Raw genomic sequence first — 19043 nt, forward strand, 5'->3', positions numbered from 1 at the left:
CTCCAAATCTGAGAGGAAATACCCCAGGACACCATTCATTGTCTCATTAGGAGCATGCCCCGATGTTGTCAGGCATACATACAAGCACGTGGGGACCATACAAACCGAATATCATTTTATATTGCAATGAAATTTCAGCAGAATGGACTAGTCTGCTGCATAATTTTTTCACTTTGATTTTTGGGGTGTCTTGGAATTCAGCCCTCTGTAGGGTGATAATTTTCATTTCCATCAATTGATGTGGCATCCTTTCTTTCCTAAAACATTACTCCGTCCATATCTGTATAGATATCTAACATGATAATTTTCCCCATTGAGATCTCATGTGTTTTCAAAATGTTCCTTTAATTTTTTTGAGCAGTGTATTTACTGTGAAATTACTGGTTTGAAGTTATACCTTCAAACGTCAGTAATTTGTCCGTTAAGCCACCTGCTTGAGTACAGTTTTTGAAAATATAGTAAATTACCTTAAAAAGCATGTATAATAATTATTTGTATATTACTTATGGTAATTAACCACTTGCAATGCAGGCCAATTCTGACAATTTTCTCCTACATGTAAAAATAACAGTAATATATAGTAATAAACAAGTCAACAATAAAGGTTTCCGGGTTATTTACTAAAAGATGAAATGCAGGAGAATTAAAAAAAAAAAAACAATGAAACAGTCCAACTAAAAAAAATATATATACTGGGGGGTTCTGAGTAATTTTCTAGCAAAAAAATATATTTCTGCCTTCAGAAAATAAAGAGACCCGTTTGATTTTTTTCTACAATCTTTTTTTTTCATCTTTTCTAGTAATATTGTTTCCAGCATCAACAAAAAAGGATGACTGAAAAAACATCTTAAAGGGACAGCGTTTAGAAATATTTTTGTTAAATGAGTAGAACTAGTAGAACTGCAATCGCCTACATAATGAGAATTGAATAGGTAACTTGAATATGTAACCTGTGTATATCTGGCTCTGATACTAGTCAGTACCTCACCAGCCACTGACCTTACCACATGTCCCTGCTAAGAACACAGCCATGAATAAAGAATGGTACAAAAACCTCCTCCGAGAGCAACTTCTCCCAACCATCCAAGAACAGTTTGGTGAGGAACAATGTCTTTTCCAGCATGATAGAGCACCTTGCCATAAGGCAAACGTGGTAAACGAAGTGGCTTAGGAAACAAAATTTTAACATTTTGGGTCCATGGCCAGGAAACTCTACAGACCTTAATCTTATTGAGAACTTGTGGTCAATACTTTAGAGGCGGATGAACCAAAAAAACACAAATTCTGACAAACTCCAAGCATTGATTATGCAAGAACGGGCTGCCATCAGCCAAGAGTTGAGTGACAGCATGCCAGGGCAAATTGCAGAGTTCTTGAAAAAGAAGGCTCAGCACTTGCATAAACCTAATGTAATTGTCAATAAAAGCATTTGACACTTATTAAATGGTTGTAACTACACTTCAGTATACCACCATAGTAACATCTGACTAAAAGATCTAAAAACACAGAAGAAGCAGACTTTGTTAAAATTAATATTTTGTGTCATTCTCCAAACTTTTGGCCAGGACTGTAAAAGCAGCCATATTTTCTTATTACATAGGCATGCTATGCTTTTGCTTTGTAGTGCAGCAATGTGATTATGATGTAATACTACTCTTGCTGCCCAACACATCTATGGTCAGAGTTGTGTCAATAGGCTTTAAGTGAATAGAATGCCCTCTCCAAATGCCTTATCCTAGTAATCACTTTATTGTAGCAGTGGTTTGGCCTAAATGTTGACTAACCTAATTTAATATACTGACAAAAATTTTGAGAACTCACCAATATATTCATGAAATGTAATATTGAAAATGTACCAAGTTATGCAAGAATGGGAAATAAAATCCCTTTCAGATAAACTATACTAATATTAACACACAAAATATACTTACTAATCTACCTAAAGTGGTATTAAACACTCATTTTAAAAAATTGCAGACCAGTAGGGTTTTTATGACAGAAGAGACCCTATTGGTCTGTTCTGTCATAAATGCTTCCCCTTCTCTAACCACTGTAGGGTACACTGAGCAACGCATTCGCAGCTCAGAGTTAATTTACGGCATCGCTATGTGCCGTAAAGATGTGACTCCCATGTGCATATGCAAGAGTGACATCATCACTGCCCAAGAGAGCAAACACGGAAGGAAGACTAGGCGATGGTGGAAATGCCTGTGACCAGTGGGAGTGCTGACAGCTCAGCTCTGGTGGGCTTCATTTGATGGGTAAGTCTGTTATAATGTGCTTATAGTCGGTGCATATTAGCAAATTATGGCATACACCACCTAAGGGCCTGATAAAGTGGAACTGATAAAGAGGGGCAATCACAGCGGCCCCTTACCATGTGATAAACTGTATCCAATCACAGCTGGTCACATGTAAACAGACTTTCCAGTTACCGTCAGTCCTTTCCTCACATGCTGCCTCTGTGTGAGGAAAGGAGTGCCATTAACCAGTAAGGCTGACAGTACATTGCTTACACTGATAATCCGGACACTGGTCATCAGTGCAGCTTATCCATGCCCATCAGTGCAGTATATCAGTGCCCATCAGTGCAGCCTCATCAGAGCACATCAGTGGAGAAGAAAAAAGAAATAATTTGGCAAGTTGCTCCATATGCAAATTGAATCTGTGCATCCAGCTGTTCATCAGGCATTCAGTTTTAAAAGGCTTTGTTTCTTTTAATTTCTTTTAATTTCGCACCACTTTAAACCAATAGAACGACTGTTACCAAATAATTGTTATAAGATCTGTAAATACAGTTAGTGTGCTAAGGAAAGGATACACAGTAGTTACTGTTGTACACACAAGGGATGCCTTCCATGCTTGTTTAATAAAGAAGTTGAAATAAACCATATTACTAAAATATAATTGCAGAAAAAGCCAAACTGCTTGTGTAAAAGTGACTTTTTAATTAATTTGTCTCAAGCTGTTTTTCTAAAGTATGGCCTCAAGACCTGGCCAGGGATATCAGTCTAGGGCTATTTTCCCCCATTGCTGTGGCATTATTATCACTGTAAATAAAACTCTGGTCAGGGATGCTAAGAATTTTTAGGGAAACTGCAAGCAATACAAATAAAATTCTATGTTGTATACACTCCCCCGATGCTTCTAAATATCACATATTCTTTATAAAATTGTACTGAAATTTTAGCACTCCACTGAGATTTTGCATGAAAAACAAGCATAACTACGTTCAAACTTAAAGCAGAACTACAGTAAAGTTATGTTTTCTTTAGGAGAATAGGGATTAGTTAAATTAGGAGATGCTCACCTCTGAGCTTAGCAGGTCCCATTGGTGATACAGTTCTGATTCATGTGACCTAAGCCATGATGGCAGTGCTCTGTGGACGTTTTGTCAACTGAGTCTATAGGTAAATTGAACTCGTCTGACATTGGGGCACACAATGCAGACCCACTGTGGGTTATGTTAATTGAAGCCAGCATGTCAGTTCACACAACCCTAACTAAAACACTGCGATACCTGTTATTTACAGCTTAGAGATACAGAAAGATTCTCCTTTTTTACTGTCCCTACTATGCTCCCCTAATGCCTGCCTTATCAATTAAAGAAGACCCTTTACATTCAGATCCAAAAAGGAACTATTATGGTTCTAAAGTCTACATGTTTTGTTTAACTTAATGCCTTCTCTGCATTAAAAAACAACACTACTTGTCCTACAGTGCCCTGCCCCCTAGACACTTACCTGGCTCCATGTCACCAATCCAGCGCTGTGTCTGGCTCCAGCACTGCTCCATTTACTTTCTGCTATCACAGGAGAAACTGACAGCACCGACAGGGGACTGTCACAGCAAGAAAGTGACTTTTCTGTAATATTATTGCACAGAGCAGGTATTTTTTTTTTTAAATTATAAAAAACGTAAGCCTTTAGTATCACTTTAAGCACTTCAATACTGGGCACTTTCACCCCCTTCCTGCCCAGGCCAATTTTCAGCTTTCAGCGCCACCGCACTTTGAACAACAATTGCATTGTCGTGCAACACTGTACCCATATGAAATATTTATAATTTTTTTGAGACAGGTAGAGCTTTTTTTTAGTGGTATTTATTCACCACTGTTTTTTTTTTTTTTTTGCTAAACAAAATAAAAACAAACGAAAAAAAAAAAATTAAAAAAAGTTTTTTTTCTTTTTTTTTCGTTTCTGTTATAAATGTTTCCAAATAAGTCAATTTCTGTCCTTCCAGTTCTGAGATTTACACAGCCCTGCCTGTCACTGAAGGACACATGATATTTCTAAGCTGAAATTAGGGCTGGCCATACGCGGAGTGAATTTCTTCAAGAAATTCACTTGATTCCCCCATCAACACAGACAGTGCTGGAGCATAAAACCCTTCTGCTGGGCCATTATCTTCTCTCGGCAGGGGAGCGGGAGCGGAAGAAAACAGTGATTATTGCTAGCAGCTATAGAAGCCGCTTACAATATTCGCAAGAGAATCCAATCAACTTGGTACATTCAGTCTGCCCATTAGCAGTTCAAATCTCAGCTGGTTCCTGCTGAACAGGCTGAGATTCGAACCGTGTATGGCCAGCCTAAGTAACATTTACAGGTCTTGTCCCTCACTCAGTCTGTGACTGGGCAGTGAAAGGAGAAGCCACAAACCAATGAGCTTATCTCTCTTAACTTTTTTGGATGTCCCCAGTCTGAGCTCAGCTGTACGAGGGACTGCAAGAGGCTGATAGCATGTCAAATTAAAAAAATTATTGAACGATATAATAATGAATAAGGATTTGCCAGGGGTTGGAAGGTCTTGTGGAAACTTGTCTACAAATGGTTTAGAGCATCATGCTTTGCCACCCATGTATGTAAGAAAAAGACAAAGGTGGAACCAGGTAAGATACAGCAGGGGACAATGAATGACATTGCCTTTGTCTAAAACCTGGTGCACTATAATTTTTTTTTTTTCATTCAATACAGTGGTCTCGAAGTTAAAAAAAAGAAATTAAAAATTAAGCGCTTAGGAGGCTATTGTGTACTAACAATCCAATGTCCTGATAGGGGGATTCCCCCCCCCCCCCCTCTACCTCGGCCAGAACACACTATGCATATCGGCCATTGGCTGAGAACGCTGATCAGATGCCGATCGGCAAACCTTTTTCCGTCTTGCCTCTTAGACAGAAGCCGGACATTCAGCTGTCTTCTGTTGGATCCTTTGCTGTACACATGGGCCAATTGCCGGTTTCTATTGAACTGGCCAACACCTCCCGATGTTCAGCCCATGTGTACGCCCCTTAAGTGTGATCACATTCCCTGTACATCAGAGACAGAGAGGTTCTATAGCGTTCTCCATTTTTAGCACACCCAAACATCGCATTTTGCTGTCCTGTAATTGACTGAAACGTTTTCAGAAAGTACAGATTATACCCTCTACTACATGAGCTGATGTAATTCTTTTGTGCAATATAGAAAGGTAATTGAAATAATTGCACCCTATCTATTCTGTTTTAACTTAGATGATTTGCCAAAGAAAAGACCTTCCCAGATCTACAAGCCCTCTGACCCAGAAACCTTGGCTTATCTTGATTTTAGTGTATCTACAACTGGAATGCTTGCAGGGGTAAAGGTATGTACACAATTGCATAATATTACTACTTTACCCAACTTTGGATGTTTCCCACCTTGATATAATTGATTCATCTAATTTGTGTTTTTTTAGTTTAGCGTAATGCTAAGTAAAGATTGTACTTGCCTCTGGCCACACACCCTTTGCATTGATGACACCACTTCATAATAAGATTTTGAGCATACCACTCCACCATGCTCTGCCTGTATCTGCTGTTTTTACAAGCCCTTTGCACAGCATAGGTATAAGGCGATAGGATTTTACAGTTTTAGTCAAAACCGCGTAGTATGTTTGCACAGTAGGACCACTGCTTATAGAATCCAATTAACCCTGTAAGCAATGGGTTTGAGGCAAAGACTGGAAACAGCCATGTGCAGTTGTGTCTCATACAGCCTCTTGAATAGCTCTCATTAGAATCCCTAAAAGTTTAGATTCAGGCTTTCCTGATAATGGAAGAGTGTGTACTAACCTCTGAAGGAGAAAGAGCAGTGCAGGAGGAAATGTGATACCGACTATGTAGAAGATGCTAAGAAGGCATGCAGAGAAGATCTGGTGGCAGACATTGCCAGATTTATAAGGGGGCAATTTCCCTGCCCCCCTGCCAGAGGGGGCCCCAGACTTCCTTTATAAAACCAATTTAATAATGTAATAATTATAAAATTCTTTTTATTATTTAAAAAGTGTGTGTGTGAGTGTCAGGATACAGAACAGTTAAGCCTGAGGGCTTCTGGCAGATTTTTCACATTTCAACTTCTCATATTATTTTTCTATATTTGAGATGTTTGTGTTACAGATTTTTTTGCCTGGTTTACAAGTGGGTGGGACAAGAGAAAAGTTAGAAAAATGTTGGAAAGTGCCAGACAACAGCCCCGACCCCATCGTGTGGGAGTGAAGTTAATGGCCAACATTGATTTATTGCAGTGAGAAACATGAGAGAGAAGCTTACTCCCCTTGACCCTGATTGGGTCATGGGGCAAATCCGACTCTCAGTGATCTCAAATAAGGTATAACTTTTTAAGCAAATTTTACCTAAAATTAGAAGATTAGTCAAATTCGGGACAGTTGTGGCCCTGGACCAGAATTCTGCCAGAACAACATGGCAGAGTGTTCAATGAAATTGGCGAGAGTAGAGGATCTTCATATAACTTTTTTTCTATGTTGAGGGGCCCCAGAACTTGAAGTGCTCTGGACCCCTTAAGGTCTACATCCGGCACTGGTGGCAGAGACTATTTTACACCTACAGCTTTAGGGGTATGCTAATGAGCTGAACTTTACTTTCTCATTCCCGTAGATAATATTCAGTGAAGATGTGGCTGACAGAACTCTATAAGGTTAGGTGCACTTTTCTTGTGCCCCATTGCCTTTCAGTGGCTTTTGTTCAGATTCCTGTGCTTGAAAGCGTCACATTTAAAAGCAACATTTGGCAATTTTAAAGCAGCTAAACCTCCCCCATACATTATAGAAAGTGTGTTCAGGTGCCAGTATGTTGCTTCAGTTTATTTCCAGGGCCCTCAGAAAGGCCCAAAAGTCATTGAAATTTTAATAGAAAGTTTCAGTTTTGGCCCATAAAAAAAAAAATTGCCTCATCTTTTGAAATTCCCAGGCAATCTTGGTAAAAATTTGATACTAGCACTTGGAGATGCCGGATTTAGAGTTCAGATGGCTTTTTACCATCTTATTGGACGCTCATTAGAACCAAACAAGCTGTTTGGATAAACAACAAAAAATTTCTGCATTATAGAACAGGTTCAGTTGAATGAGACTAATTACTACTAGCTATTACATAAAACAGTATTGGATTAAAGCAGAATTTAACTATATCTGAGCACCACAAAAATGAAAATGCTGTTTAATTAGTTTTTAATATTCAAAGCAACATCCCCCATTTATTCATGTTTCCATACTTACATTTTTTGAGAAATCACCTTGAAAAAACACCCCTATAGCATTTCTAGCCATGGCCATCTTGAGTTAGGGCAGATAATTCATGTAGCATTTACTGCCTGGAATCCATCTGCCATTAGCTCAGGCACGCAGGCAGAAGGGTATGTTTATATGCAAAAGCTCCTCCTGCCCACCTCCAGAAGAAAAACAAATGGCCATGAATACTTCTAGGATGTATGACATCATTCCAGCCTAGAGCAGAAACATAAAGAAACTGAAAAAATAAAAAATAAAATTGTATTATAATTAATATAATATAATAATATAATAAACCTTAATCTATTTACTAAAACTAGCTGCATAAGACTTAAAAATAATTATTGTTTATTGATTTTAGTTTCACTTTTAGTGGTCACCAGTATAACTATGGCGTGACTGTGCAGAAAAAAAGCTTGTTAGGGTAATCCTAGACCATAAATCATAGACATAAATTAATGATGATAAACATGATCTCATGTTTGTGGATGTTACTCAAGTCTGCTGGTGGCCACACAGAGCCTTGAAACCAAAATGGGCTTTCAGGTTAATTTAGGCTTTTAGGTTTAGGTAAATAACCCTACAGTGCTCTGATGAGGGCCATTGGATCAAGCATGTACGATCGCCTTCTAAAATCTATACACTACTTTCCATCAGTCGACTGGCCATTCCTTATGCAATTGTTTTTTTTTTTTTTAAACTCCTCTTATTGACAACTAAAGTCACAGTTTTCTTGTGAGGTAAGCTGAAGATAATACACGGAGAACCTAACTGTGTGACAGCTCCACCGCAGTATTAAAATGCCTGCTTTATCCTGCAGATTTTTCTTGGAAAAGTTATTTCTCTAAATGTTCTGTATTTACTCACCGCAAACTGCATTCAGAACAAATCTGATACAGATTGCTCTAACAAGCTATAATTTTCAAGTCAGGCAACCAATGTAGTAAAAAATGTTCTGCTCTATCATAAAGATTTAATGGCTCAGGAGCTGGGGCCAGGCCTTCTATTTCAGTTCATTAGGAGCATACTAAAAATTTAAATGAGGGCCTACTCCAAATTTATCATAATGCTCCTTAGTAACACATTTGGTGCCATAGGGGTTTGTGATTTATTAGCAGATGCTACTTAACTCTCCTTTTGTTGCAAAAAAAAGAATACAATTCTCTTAATAACAGTTATATTCATTGTAAAGATTTTAACAACATTTCATTGCAGACCCTTACTTGCGGCTGTCAATTGGAACTTATTTGTGAATTCCATTTACGTTTTCCTTCCTCTGTACTGAGTGGGTCTTTGTAGTGACATGATCAGTCGCAGTGTTCAAGTATAAATGGTTAAAACAGCTCCTTTTTTCATTAAACAGAATTCTCGACAAAATTCATAATCTCAGGATCTCATTATATGCCCCATATTTGTGTTTTTTCTTGTTGTTCAGCACTCTTCTCCCTTCAAATTATGGTAATGTTAATTACACATTTGATGTGTGACTGAAGGGAAAAAATGCCTGCTGAAGTCTTGCTTTCTTAAGCCTTATACACATGATCAAAAAATTGTACGTAAAATAACGTTTTCGACGTGATTTACGTCAATTTGATCGTTCATAGACAGCTTTTGAGAGCCGATCAAAAGCCAAATTATCCTAAGGGACAAACATGAAAATGTTACCAGATCATATGATTTACAATTAATCAGTACAGTTTTCATCCAAAAAAAAAAATTTTAATAGCAAGACTACGTATGCTCGGAAACAAAAGAATACAATCCTTTACAACACTTCCGAAGTTGTATTCTATTGTACGAGAAATTTTGTAAGTTGAGTCACTCAATATGAGACTAGCATGCAAAAAAAAAAAAGCGAACGATAATCCGTCCGATATTCTCATTGTGTGTACGAGGCTTTAGTCCTCTCTCTTCCCCCAACTTCTGATTGGAGAATGAAAGAAAAGCAGGCCACTAATAAAATCAACCTTCTGCTAGCCCCATTTAGCATGTTTAATCTTAGACTGGTAAGCACTGTGCAAAGCAAAAGAGCCCCAATTGGTTTAGTGTATTCCCCCCAACCCCCCCCCCCCACCCACCCTCGGGCTGACTGCTGCTATGCAGTGGGTTAAAGGAAGCTGATATGAAGACAGATTCAGACAGCCACGATAGTTATATGTAAATATAGCTTTTGGTCATATTATACACTGCATCTGGAAAGTATTCACAGCACTTCACTTTTACCACATTTTGTTATGTTACAGCCTTATTCCAAAATGGATTAAATTCATTATTTTTCTCAGAATTCTACAAACAATACCCCATAATGACCATGTAAAAGAATTTTGTTTGAAATCTTTGCAAATGTATTAAAAATAAAAAAAATGTACATAAGTATTCACAGTCTTTGTCATGACACTCAAAATTTAGTTCAGGTGCATCCTGTTTCCACTGATCATCCTTCAGATGTTTCTACAACTTGACTGGAGTACACCTATGGTAAATTCAGTTGATTGGACATAATTTGGAAAGGCACACACCTGTCTATATAAGGTCCCACAGTTAACAGTGCATGTCAGAGCACAAGCCAAGTCATTAAGTCCAAGGAATTGTCTGTAGACCTCTGGGACAGGATTGTATCAAGGCACAGATCTGGGGAAGGGTACAGAAAAATATCTGCAGCAATGAAGGTCCCAATGAGCACAGTGGCCTTCGTCGTCATTAAATATTATAAGTTTGGAACCGCCAGGATTCTTCATTGAGCAGGCTGCATGGCCAAACTGAGCGATCGGGGGAGAGGGGCCTTAGTCAAGGAGGTGACCGAGAATCCAAAGGTCACTCTGACAGAGCTCCAGCGTTTCTCTGTGGAGAAAGGAGAACCTTCCAGAAGAACAACCATCTCTGCAGCACTCCACCAATCATGCCTGTATGGTAAAGTGGCCAGTCAGAAGCCACTCCTCAGTAATAAGCATGACAGCTCGCCTGGAGTTTGACAAAAGGCATCTGAAGGACTCTGACTATGAGAAACAAAATTATCTGGTCTGATGAATGAAAGATTGAACTCTTTGGCCAGCATGGCAAACGTCATGTCTGGAGGAAACCAGGCACCTCTCATCACCTGACCAATACCATCCCTACAGTGAAGCATGGTGGTGTCAGAATCATGCTATGGAGATGTTTTTTAGTGGCAGGAACTGGGAGATTAGTCAGGATTGAGGGAAAGATGAATGCAGCAATGTACAGAGACATCCTTAATGAAAACCTGCTCCAGAGAGCTCTGGAACACAGACTGGGGCAAAGGTTCATCTTCCAACAGGACAACGACCATAAGCACACAACCAAGATAACAAAGAAGTTGCTTCGGGACAACTCTGTGAATGTCCTTGAGTGGCCTAGCCAGAGCCCAGACTTGAAACCGATTGAACATCTCTGGAGAGATCTAAAAATGGCTGTGCACCAACGCTCCCCATCCAACCTTATGGAGCTTGAGAGTCCTGCAAAGAAGAATGGGAGAACCTGCACAAAAAAAGTGTGCCAAGCTTGTAGCATCATACTCAAAAAGGCTTGAGGCTGTAATTGGTGTTAAATGTGCTTCAACAAAGTAAAGCAAAGGCTGTGAATACTTACGTACATGTGATTTTTTTTTTTTTTTTCCGTTTTTTTTATTTTAAATAAATTTGCAAAGATTTCAAACAGACTTCCTTCACGTTGTCATTATGGGGGATTGTTTGAAGAATTTTGAGGAAAATTAATGAATTTAATCCATTTTGGTATAAGGCTGTATGTTTATGGAAATATATACAGTATACTGTACATAATGCTTTGCTTATTGCAAATGCGAACCCAGTACTGCCTTTTTGTGCTCTTTTTTTGCCTTGTACGTTTTATATTCCAGTTGGAAGACAGTTGCAGTTTTTGTTGTTTCTTTTTATAAGTGGTTTTGTCTGATAATCACTTACCAAATTGTTTTATTCTAAGGCCCGGTCATAACAGACAGTGTTTGCTTTTAGATGTCCCATGCAGCCACTAGTGCCTTCTGTCGATCCATTAAATTGCAGTGTGAACTCTACCCATCCAGAGAGGTGGCTATATGTCTGGATCCTTACTGTGGATTGGGCTTTGTCCTGTGGTGCCTCTGTAGGTATGTTTTTCATGTGCAATCTATCGAATGTGTTCTGTCCAAAATGTCTTATAAGTGCACAAATACACACTTCAGTGTGAACCCATAAATTCTGTGATGGGGATTTTTGTCGGTTTGTAAATTATTCAAATATTCATCTTATAATTTTATGTGGGAGAAGGGACATTGCTGTACTACATTGTGCTTTCATAATCGGTAGCTGAGATCTACACTGGTCAGTGAATATGTACTGCATGCACATAAGTAATCTCTTCTAAATGCCTAGTTCAACTTTCTTTTTTATACATTTTCATATTTAAAAAGGAGTTGCTGAAACATACCATTGTTCTGTGTTTTTCACATTAAAGTTGGCCTTACACTGATTGAATTTTGGCACCCTGACACCCAACATTCTTTAATATGGAAAATGGCAAATAATTCTGGGCTGAACAGTGACTGCAGCCATTCGGGTGCAGCCACTGTTTGGAAGCACCCACTGTATTCTGACAGGAGCCAACACTAGCTCTCAGAATAAAATAAAGTGGATGGAGGAATCTATTGGTGTTTGGCCAGCAATAGTTTTCTTAGTTGTGTGGTCTGGTTTGAACAGCTTAATGCTGCGCACTTTTCCACAAGCTTAATTGCATCTGTGTTGATCTAAAAAGAAGGATGTCAGTCAGTGACTAGTGGGCTAGTCGGACTAGTGACACTTGGGCCAATAGCAAGAGAGTGCTTTGAGCTTAAAGTGGGAGTAAACTCCCTTGGTTGATTTTTACCTATAAGTAAACCTATAATAAGGCTTACCAATCGGTAAAGTAAATATCTCCTTAAAGTGCAGCATTTAGGAGATATTTACTTTAGAAGCAGCCAATGACATCACTGGCGTTAGCACTTTGAGGAAACGGCATACCTGTGCTGTTCATGCAGAGTCCTGTGCCGTAAACAGTGGTGTGCGTGGGAGTGATGTCATCACAGCTCAGCCATTTATACTGCTGAAGCCTGCAAACCTGGACGGAAGACCGGGTGAAGAAGGAAGCGCCTACAGCGGGGACAGCGTGTCCCGCTGGAGGGCTTAGTTTACAGGTAAGTCTGTCATAATGGGCTAGTATGCAATGCATACTAGCCCATTATGACTTAAACTGCCCGGGGCCCAATTCAGACCAAGAATGTGGTACAAAATTAGCAAAAACAAAGGCTATCTTTCAGTGAAAGCTGCATCTTAGAATGATCAATTGATCAGACATAAATACCTCCATGGTCAGCAGAAGCTATATATATATATATATATATATATATATATATATATATATATATATATATATATATATATATATATATATAGCTGCAAGAAAAAGTATGTGAACCCTTTGGAATGATAATGGATTTCTGCACAAATTGGTCATAAAATGTGATCTGATCATCATCTAAGTCACAACAATAGACAATCACAGTCTGCTTAAACTATTAACACACAAAGAATGAAATGTTGCCATGTTTTTATTGAACACACAATGTTAACATTCACAGTGCAGGTGGAAAAAGTATGTGAACCCTTGGATTTAATAACTGGTTGAACCTCCTTTGGCAGCAATAACTTCAACCAAACGTTTCCTGTAGTTGCAGATCAGACGTGCACAATGGTCAGGAGTAATTCTTGACCCTTCCTCTTTACAGAACTGTTTCAGTTCAGCAATATTCTTGGTATGTTTGGTGTGAATCGCTTTCTTGATTTCATGCCACAGCATCTCAATCGGGTTGAGGTCAGAACTTCAGAAGGCGTATTTTCTTCTGTTTAATGCCCCATACACACGTGCAGATTATCTGAAGACTTTTGTCTGCAGACTTACCAAAACCATATAATATGAGGTCAAACCTAAACACTTTCAATTTGTATGCAATCCGGCAGGCCCTTGCACTACATAGAAAAGGTAAGTCTGCAGACAAAAGTCTGCAGATAATCTGCACGTGTGTACGGGGCATAAGCCATTCTGTTGTTGATTTACTTCTATGCTTTGGGTCATTGTCCTGTAGCAACACCCATCTTCTGTTGAGCTTCAGCTGGTAGACAGATGGCCTTAATGCAATGCAAAATGTCTTGATAAACTTGGGAATTCATTGTTCCTGCGATGATAGCAATCCGTCCAGGCCCTGACGCAGCAAAGCAGTCCCAAACCATGATGCCCCCACCACCATACTTCACAGTTGGGATGAGGTTTTGATTTTGGTGTGCTGTGCCTCTTTTTCGCCACACAGTGTTGTGTGTTTCTTCCAAACAACTCAACTTTGGTTTCATCTGTCCACAGAATATTTTGCCAGTACTGCTGTGGAACATCCAGGTGTACAAACTGTAAACGTGCAGCAATGTATGGTTTGGACAGCAGTGGCTTCCTCTGTGGTATCCTCCCATGAAATCCATTCTTGTTTAGTGTTTTACATATTGTAGATTCGCTAACAGGGATTGTAGAATTTTTCAGTGACTTTTGTAAGTCTTTAGCCCCGTACACACACGCAGATCGTCGTCATACAAATGTTTGTCTTTTCTCCCCGGGATGTCGGTGTCTGTTGAAAAGTGCAAAGACAGCACAAGGACAGCACAAGAATTTTGTCTGCAGACTTCAGCTGACTGCAGAAGTGATGTCATGTAATGGTTAACTTTCCCTGTGTTTTTTATTTTCTGAGCATGCCCAGTCTTGCAAATCTGCGGTCTGTCGGCCGAATTCTGTACTGACAGGCGAACAATCGTCCGTTCTGGTGTCCGCAGACAAAAATTTTCATGTTTGCAAGAAAGACTTTTGTCCGCGGATTGTGCGCAGACAGCTGTCGGAGGCACCATACTAACACGCGTACAATCGGCAGATCTTTCGTCCGCCGACGTTTGTATGCCGACGATCGGTACGTGTGTACGGGCCTTATAGCTGACTCTCTAGGATTCTTCTTCACCTCATTGAGCAGTCTGCGCTGTGCTCTTGCAGTCATCTTTACAGGGCGGCCACTCCTAGGGAGAGTAGCAGCAGTGCTGAACTTTCTCCATTCATAGACCATTTGTCTTACCGTGGACTGATGAACAGCAAGGCTTTTGGAGATACTTTTATAACCCTTTCCAGCTTTATGCAAGTCAACAATTCTTAATCGTAGGTCTTCTTAGAGCTCTTTTGTGCGAGGCATCATTCTCATCAGGCAATGCTTCTTCTGAAAGCAAACCCAGAACTGGTGTGTGTGTGTTTTTATAGGGCAGGGCAGCTGTAACCAACACCTCCAATCACATCTCATTGATTGGACTCCAGTTGGCTGACATCTCACTCCAATTAGCTCTTGGAGATGTCATTAGTCTAGGGGTTCACATACTTTTTCCACCTGCACTGTGAATGTTTACATGGTGTGTTCAATAAAAACATGGCAACATTTCATTCTTTGTGTGTTATTAGTTTAAGCAGACTGTGATTGTCTATTGTTGTGACTTAGATGATGATCAGATCACATTTTATGACCAATTTGTGCAGAATCCATATCATTCCAAAGGGTTCACATACTTTTTCTTGCATCTGTATATATATATATATATATATATATATATATATATATATATATATATATATATATATATCAATTGTACAGTACAGGACACAAACTGAGTATTCATAGAGTGGACCTTAGGGTTATAGGCCGGTACCTTGAGTTGATTGAACACTGGCAAGCTTTCGATGAAATGCCTCCTGGTTGTCCCCCGAATAAACCTACCCCACTCCATGAGTCCTCAACTTTTTTTGCTAGTGTCCTAAGGTGATAGACCTCTTCAGAGAAATAATTTTTCGCTTAACTAGTTTATTATTTTCTCTTCGGATACTTCAACCAACTCTTCACTGTCTTCTAATGCAACAATAGAAGCAGTGCATCCGGCTCGATGCAACCTCAGTAAAAACTTTGGAAACTGTGTCTGGACCCCACACTTTCTTGTAAAAGTTGAGCTTGGCTATGATAGGTGTTCACAGTGACCACAAAGAGAATCAGAATCGGGTAAAGCTAAGCTTGATTTTTACAGGAAATGTATCAACTTACACTTGTGAAGACTTTCTGTAATCTATTTTTTTTTTAATGGTACTACTGTTGCTTTTAAATAGTAATTTGGGTTTTAGGGCCTGTGTTGATGGCATAAGTTTCACATCTGATTAAAACGGTCCTGAGATAATTCAGAATTTATTGACCTGCTTCTGACCTGCATTAGGTAGGTTTTGCATAGCCATAGATTTGTATTGGAATGCAAAAACTGTTGGATGCCCACCGATACAGACTCTTAGGTTTACCATTATGCCACTGGACTTTTAATAAAAGGAAACCAGTACTAAAAGAAATCTATATGCCGCCATTTTTTTTTTCTTTTTCTTCTGAAGATGCTAGTTGGTGAACTGTCATTCTAATCCAGTGCATTCAACCTCTTCTGTGTCTCTATATTAGAATAAGCATGTGGATCAGATTTTGTCTTTGTTAGCTAGTTTTTGGCTCTAGATCCTAAAGCATGTAAAGGGTTAGTTTACCTTTAATTACTTTTGCCAAAAAAATCCATAGGCCCTACAATATCCTCCGTACACTAATATGCAGTGCTCCATTTTGTAAAATAATGCTTACTTTTTGGGCTTCTAATTTCATTGGTATCCCCTTCTGTTGTGTAGATGCCAGGATGTAACAAGAGTTGAATGCATGGCCCCAAAAACTCAAAAAAGTGCACTTGGCTTTGTTTCCTACCAACACATGCGCAGTCTGCTCTCTTTTACTTTTGCAGAATGTTGAGCTGCTAGAAAGCATGGATTGCACATGCCTGGGTATAGAATGAAGCCGATTTCTAATTTGTGAGTTGGCTGTGCTATGTATCCACGGCCATCTGCAGGGCAGAAGGGAGAGCAATTGAATAGGCAGCTTAAAACATAAGCATTATGTCCCAAAATTCTGCACTGCATATTAATATACTGATAATGCTGTAATGCATAGGGAGGGTTTTTGGCATAAGCCATTAAAAATGAACTAATCCTTTAGCTAGTGACAGCCAAGCAACTAGCATTTTCAGAAGTAGATTAGCAGTAAACTTGATGTTTTGATTTTAAACCTCATCTTCAAATTTCAGGTTGTTTTATTATTACTCGGCCCTGTCCTGTATGTCAGCAAATAAGAAACACACCATAGATTAGTGCCATAAAAAAGTAAATTAGATTTAATAGCTATGTTTGGGTCATAGCAGTTTGCCTTGTCAGCAATGTTCATGTAATAAAATACTGCAGCCTGACTCAGAGTGCATGCTAATATGTCTCATGTCTTTACAGCGTGTATTCAGGACACCAGTCTATTCTGATTCCTCCCTCAGAGCTGGAGATCAATCCTGCCTTGTGGCTTCTTGCTGTGAGTCAGTACAAAGTCAGAGACACATTCTGTTCCTACTCTGTAATGGAACTCTGTACCAAGGGACTTGGCTTGCAGACCGAATCCTTAAAGGTAATGCAAGCATTTTATCCCTAAGTCAAGTTCTTTATCTGTAACGTATGGTCAAGTCTGCATAATATTATAATCTTGTCATTGCTATCCCTGCATATATTATTATATCTATGTTTCTAAGCAAAATCTTAATATGACTGACTATCCAAAACAGTCATTTCATTATAGTGTTAATGCCATCATGTTGAATCAAGCACCATCTTTTTATCCATCTCATGGTGGGTTTGTTGACCAATTCCCAGCTCTGCTTACCTGTAGCAGTCATTTACTATAATCATTAGAGGCTCAAGGCATTTGTATTCCCTCGATTGGCTTCATTTCATAATGGTTGCAGAGGATGCACAGACCTTAGAACTTGATTTCTGTCACTGGTGACCCTAAGAAATCAAGGGTGGACATGGCCCTTCAACATCAACTATCTCATGAAATATTAGTTATGGGGGAAGGGGGGAGGTATTTGGGCTACCCTTTATTGTATTTTCTCTAAAGTACCCAAAGAACAAAAAATGTAATTTATTGCAGCTCCTGACATTAACTCACTTCCTGTCCTATTATGACAACACCCGATGCTCCCTATCTATGAAGGAGCATTATTCTTACCCTAAGACAGGAAGGATGTAAGAAGTACATGACCCCCCCCCCCTTCATTTCCATAGCATAGGGGGTGGTGTTTGTGCAATTTATTTCTCTGTTGAACTCTAAAGTGCGTAAACAATGCAGAAATTTTGAGGCCACTTCCAAGTTGGATAATTATAATTTGGTCAAGGTGACTCTAAATATAAAATAAATATTCATTAACTCAATTATTGAAAACCCTTACTGATTTCCTCTTTTAAAAGGTGTGTGTTCGGTATTGGCACTCTGGAATCTAACTATTCCCACCAACCTGGGCCTGAGCTGGAATTAAAGGATAGTTTATGCTCCAATTGAGCAGGATTGTGCACATAGTATTCGGTCTCAATCCAGAACCTGTCCTCAAAGATATTGCTGAAATTCATGCCACTGGAATTTTGTGTTGAAATTTTTTTAGAGCGTATAAATAGTACTTTAAAAAAAAAAAAAATAAATTCTATTTAGCATTAAAGAAAGTGCTTCATTAAAACCAAAATTTGTGTAGCTGCAAAATTAATAAAGAGTGGATACCCTCAGGCACAGACTTAGTCTCCAGCACAGTTAGTTCAGATATGAATTTGCCAACTTTGGAAATCCCATTTATATTCTGGTCTGTCCCCCCAGCACCTATTATTTACTGTACCCACCCATTGTGTTTGATCACCAGAAGTGAAGTATGGAAAGGGGTGGGCCAGTACTCAACGGTACTTAGCAGAAGGCCAGCTCAAGAAATCATTGAAAAGTACATTCATGCATATATAGGAATATGCTTTTCCTTTAGCATGCAGCTTTCTAAATAAGATATTTACTTTAAGCAGGTGTTATGATACTAGTGGCATTTCACTCAAAAATGAAAGTGTGTTGGGGCGCCCAAAACCATTTAGATAATAGCAATTACTGAATGATGAAAATAGGATATTTCTCACCCATGCTGAATGTAGTTTATATGTTATTGGATCTGATCAGTTTGTGCTTCAATCCAAACCTTTATTTGGGCCTCCTTGCAAGTAAAATGGATGTTACTTATTCTTTTTGGGCCAGATGGTAGAGTAAGCCTTTGTGTGGCCTGAATTAAAAGGAAAAGTTTTGTGAAGTAAATTCAAACCACCTAGCCTGCCTTCAGAAATGTGCACATAACACATTATTAACAAGGTTTCAGTAATAATACTTAACATAGTTATAAAAGAATTAGAGCTCCTTAAACCTAGGTATGTCCACATCACATTTATGCCAAATCACGTTATTGGCAGACATAGTGCTTGGATTAAACACCAATCTGTTCTCGAGTTCTTAAAACATGTCATATTTATGA

The 19043-nt window shown here is 39.0% G+C and overlaps 1 protein-coding gene across 5 annotated transcripts in view; it reads left to right on the forward strand.

Moving 5' to 3' along the window:
- Nucleotides 1-19043, forward strand: part of DIP2C (disco interacting protein 2 homolog C) — a 762684-nt gene that overhangs the window by 678236 nt on the left and 65405 nt on the right. For all 5 annotated transcript variants that reach the window (XM_082258569.1, XM_082258570.1, XM_082258572.1 and 2 more), the window contains 3 exons: nucleotides 5510-5619; nucleotides 11529-11659; nucleotides 16951-17119. In XM_082258569.1, coding sequence (XP_082114695.1) covers nucleotides 5510-5619; nucleotides 11529-11659; nucleotides 16951-17119 — 410 coding nt within the window. The remainder of the gene's footprint in view (nucleotides 1-5509; nucleotides 5620-11528; nucleotides 11660-16950; nucleotides 17120-19043) is intronic.

The sequence above is a fragment of the Pelophylax lessonae genome (assembly GCF_965119305.1).
Source record: "Pelophylax lessonae genome assembly, chromosome: 5".
Lineage (NCBI taxonomy): Eukaryota > Metazoa > Chordata > Amphibia > Anura > Ranidae > Pelophylax > Pelophylax lessonae.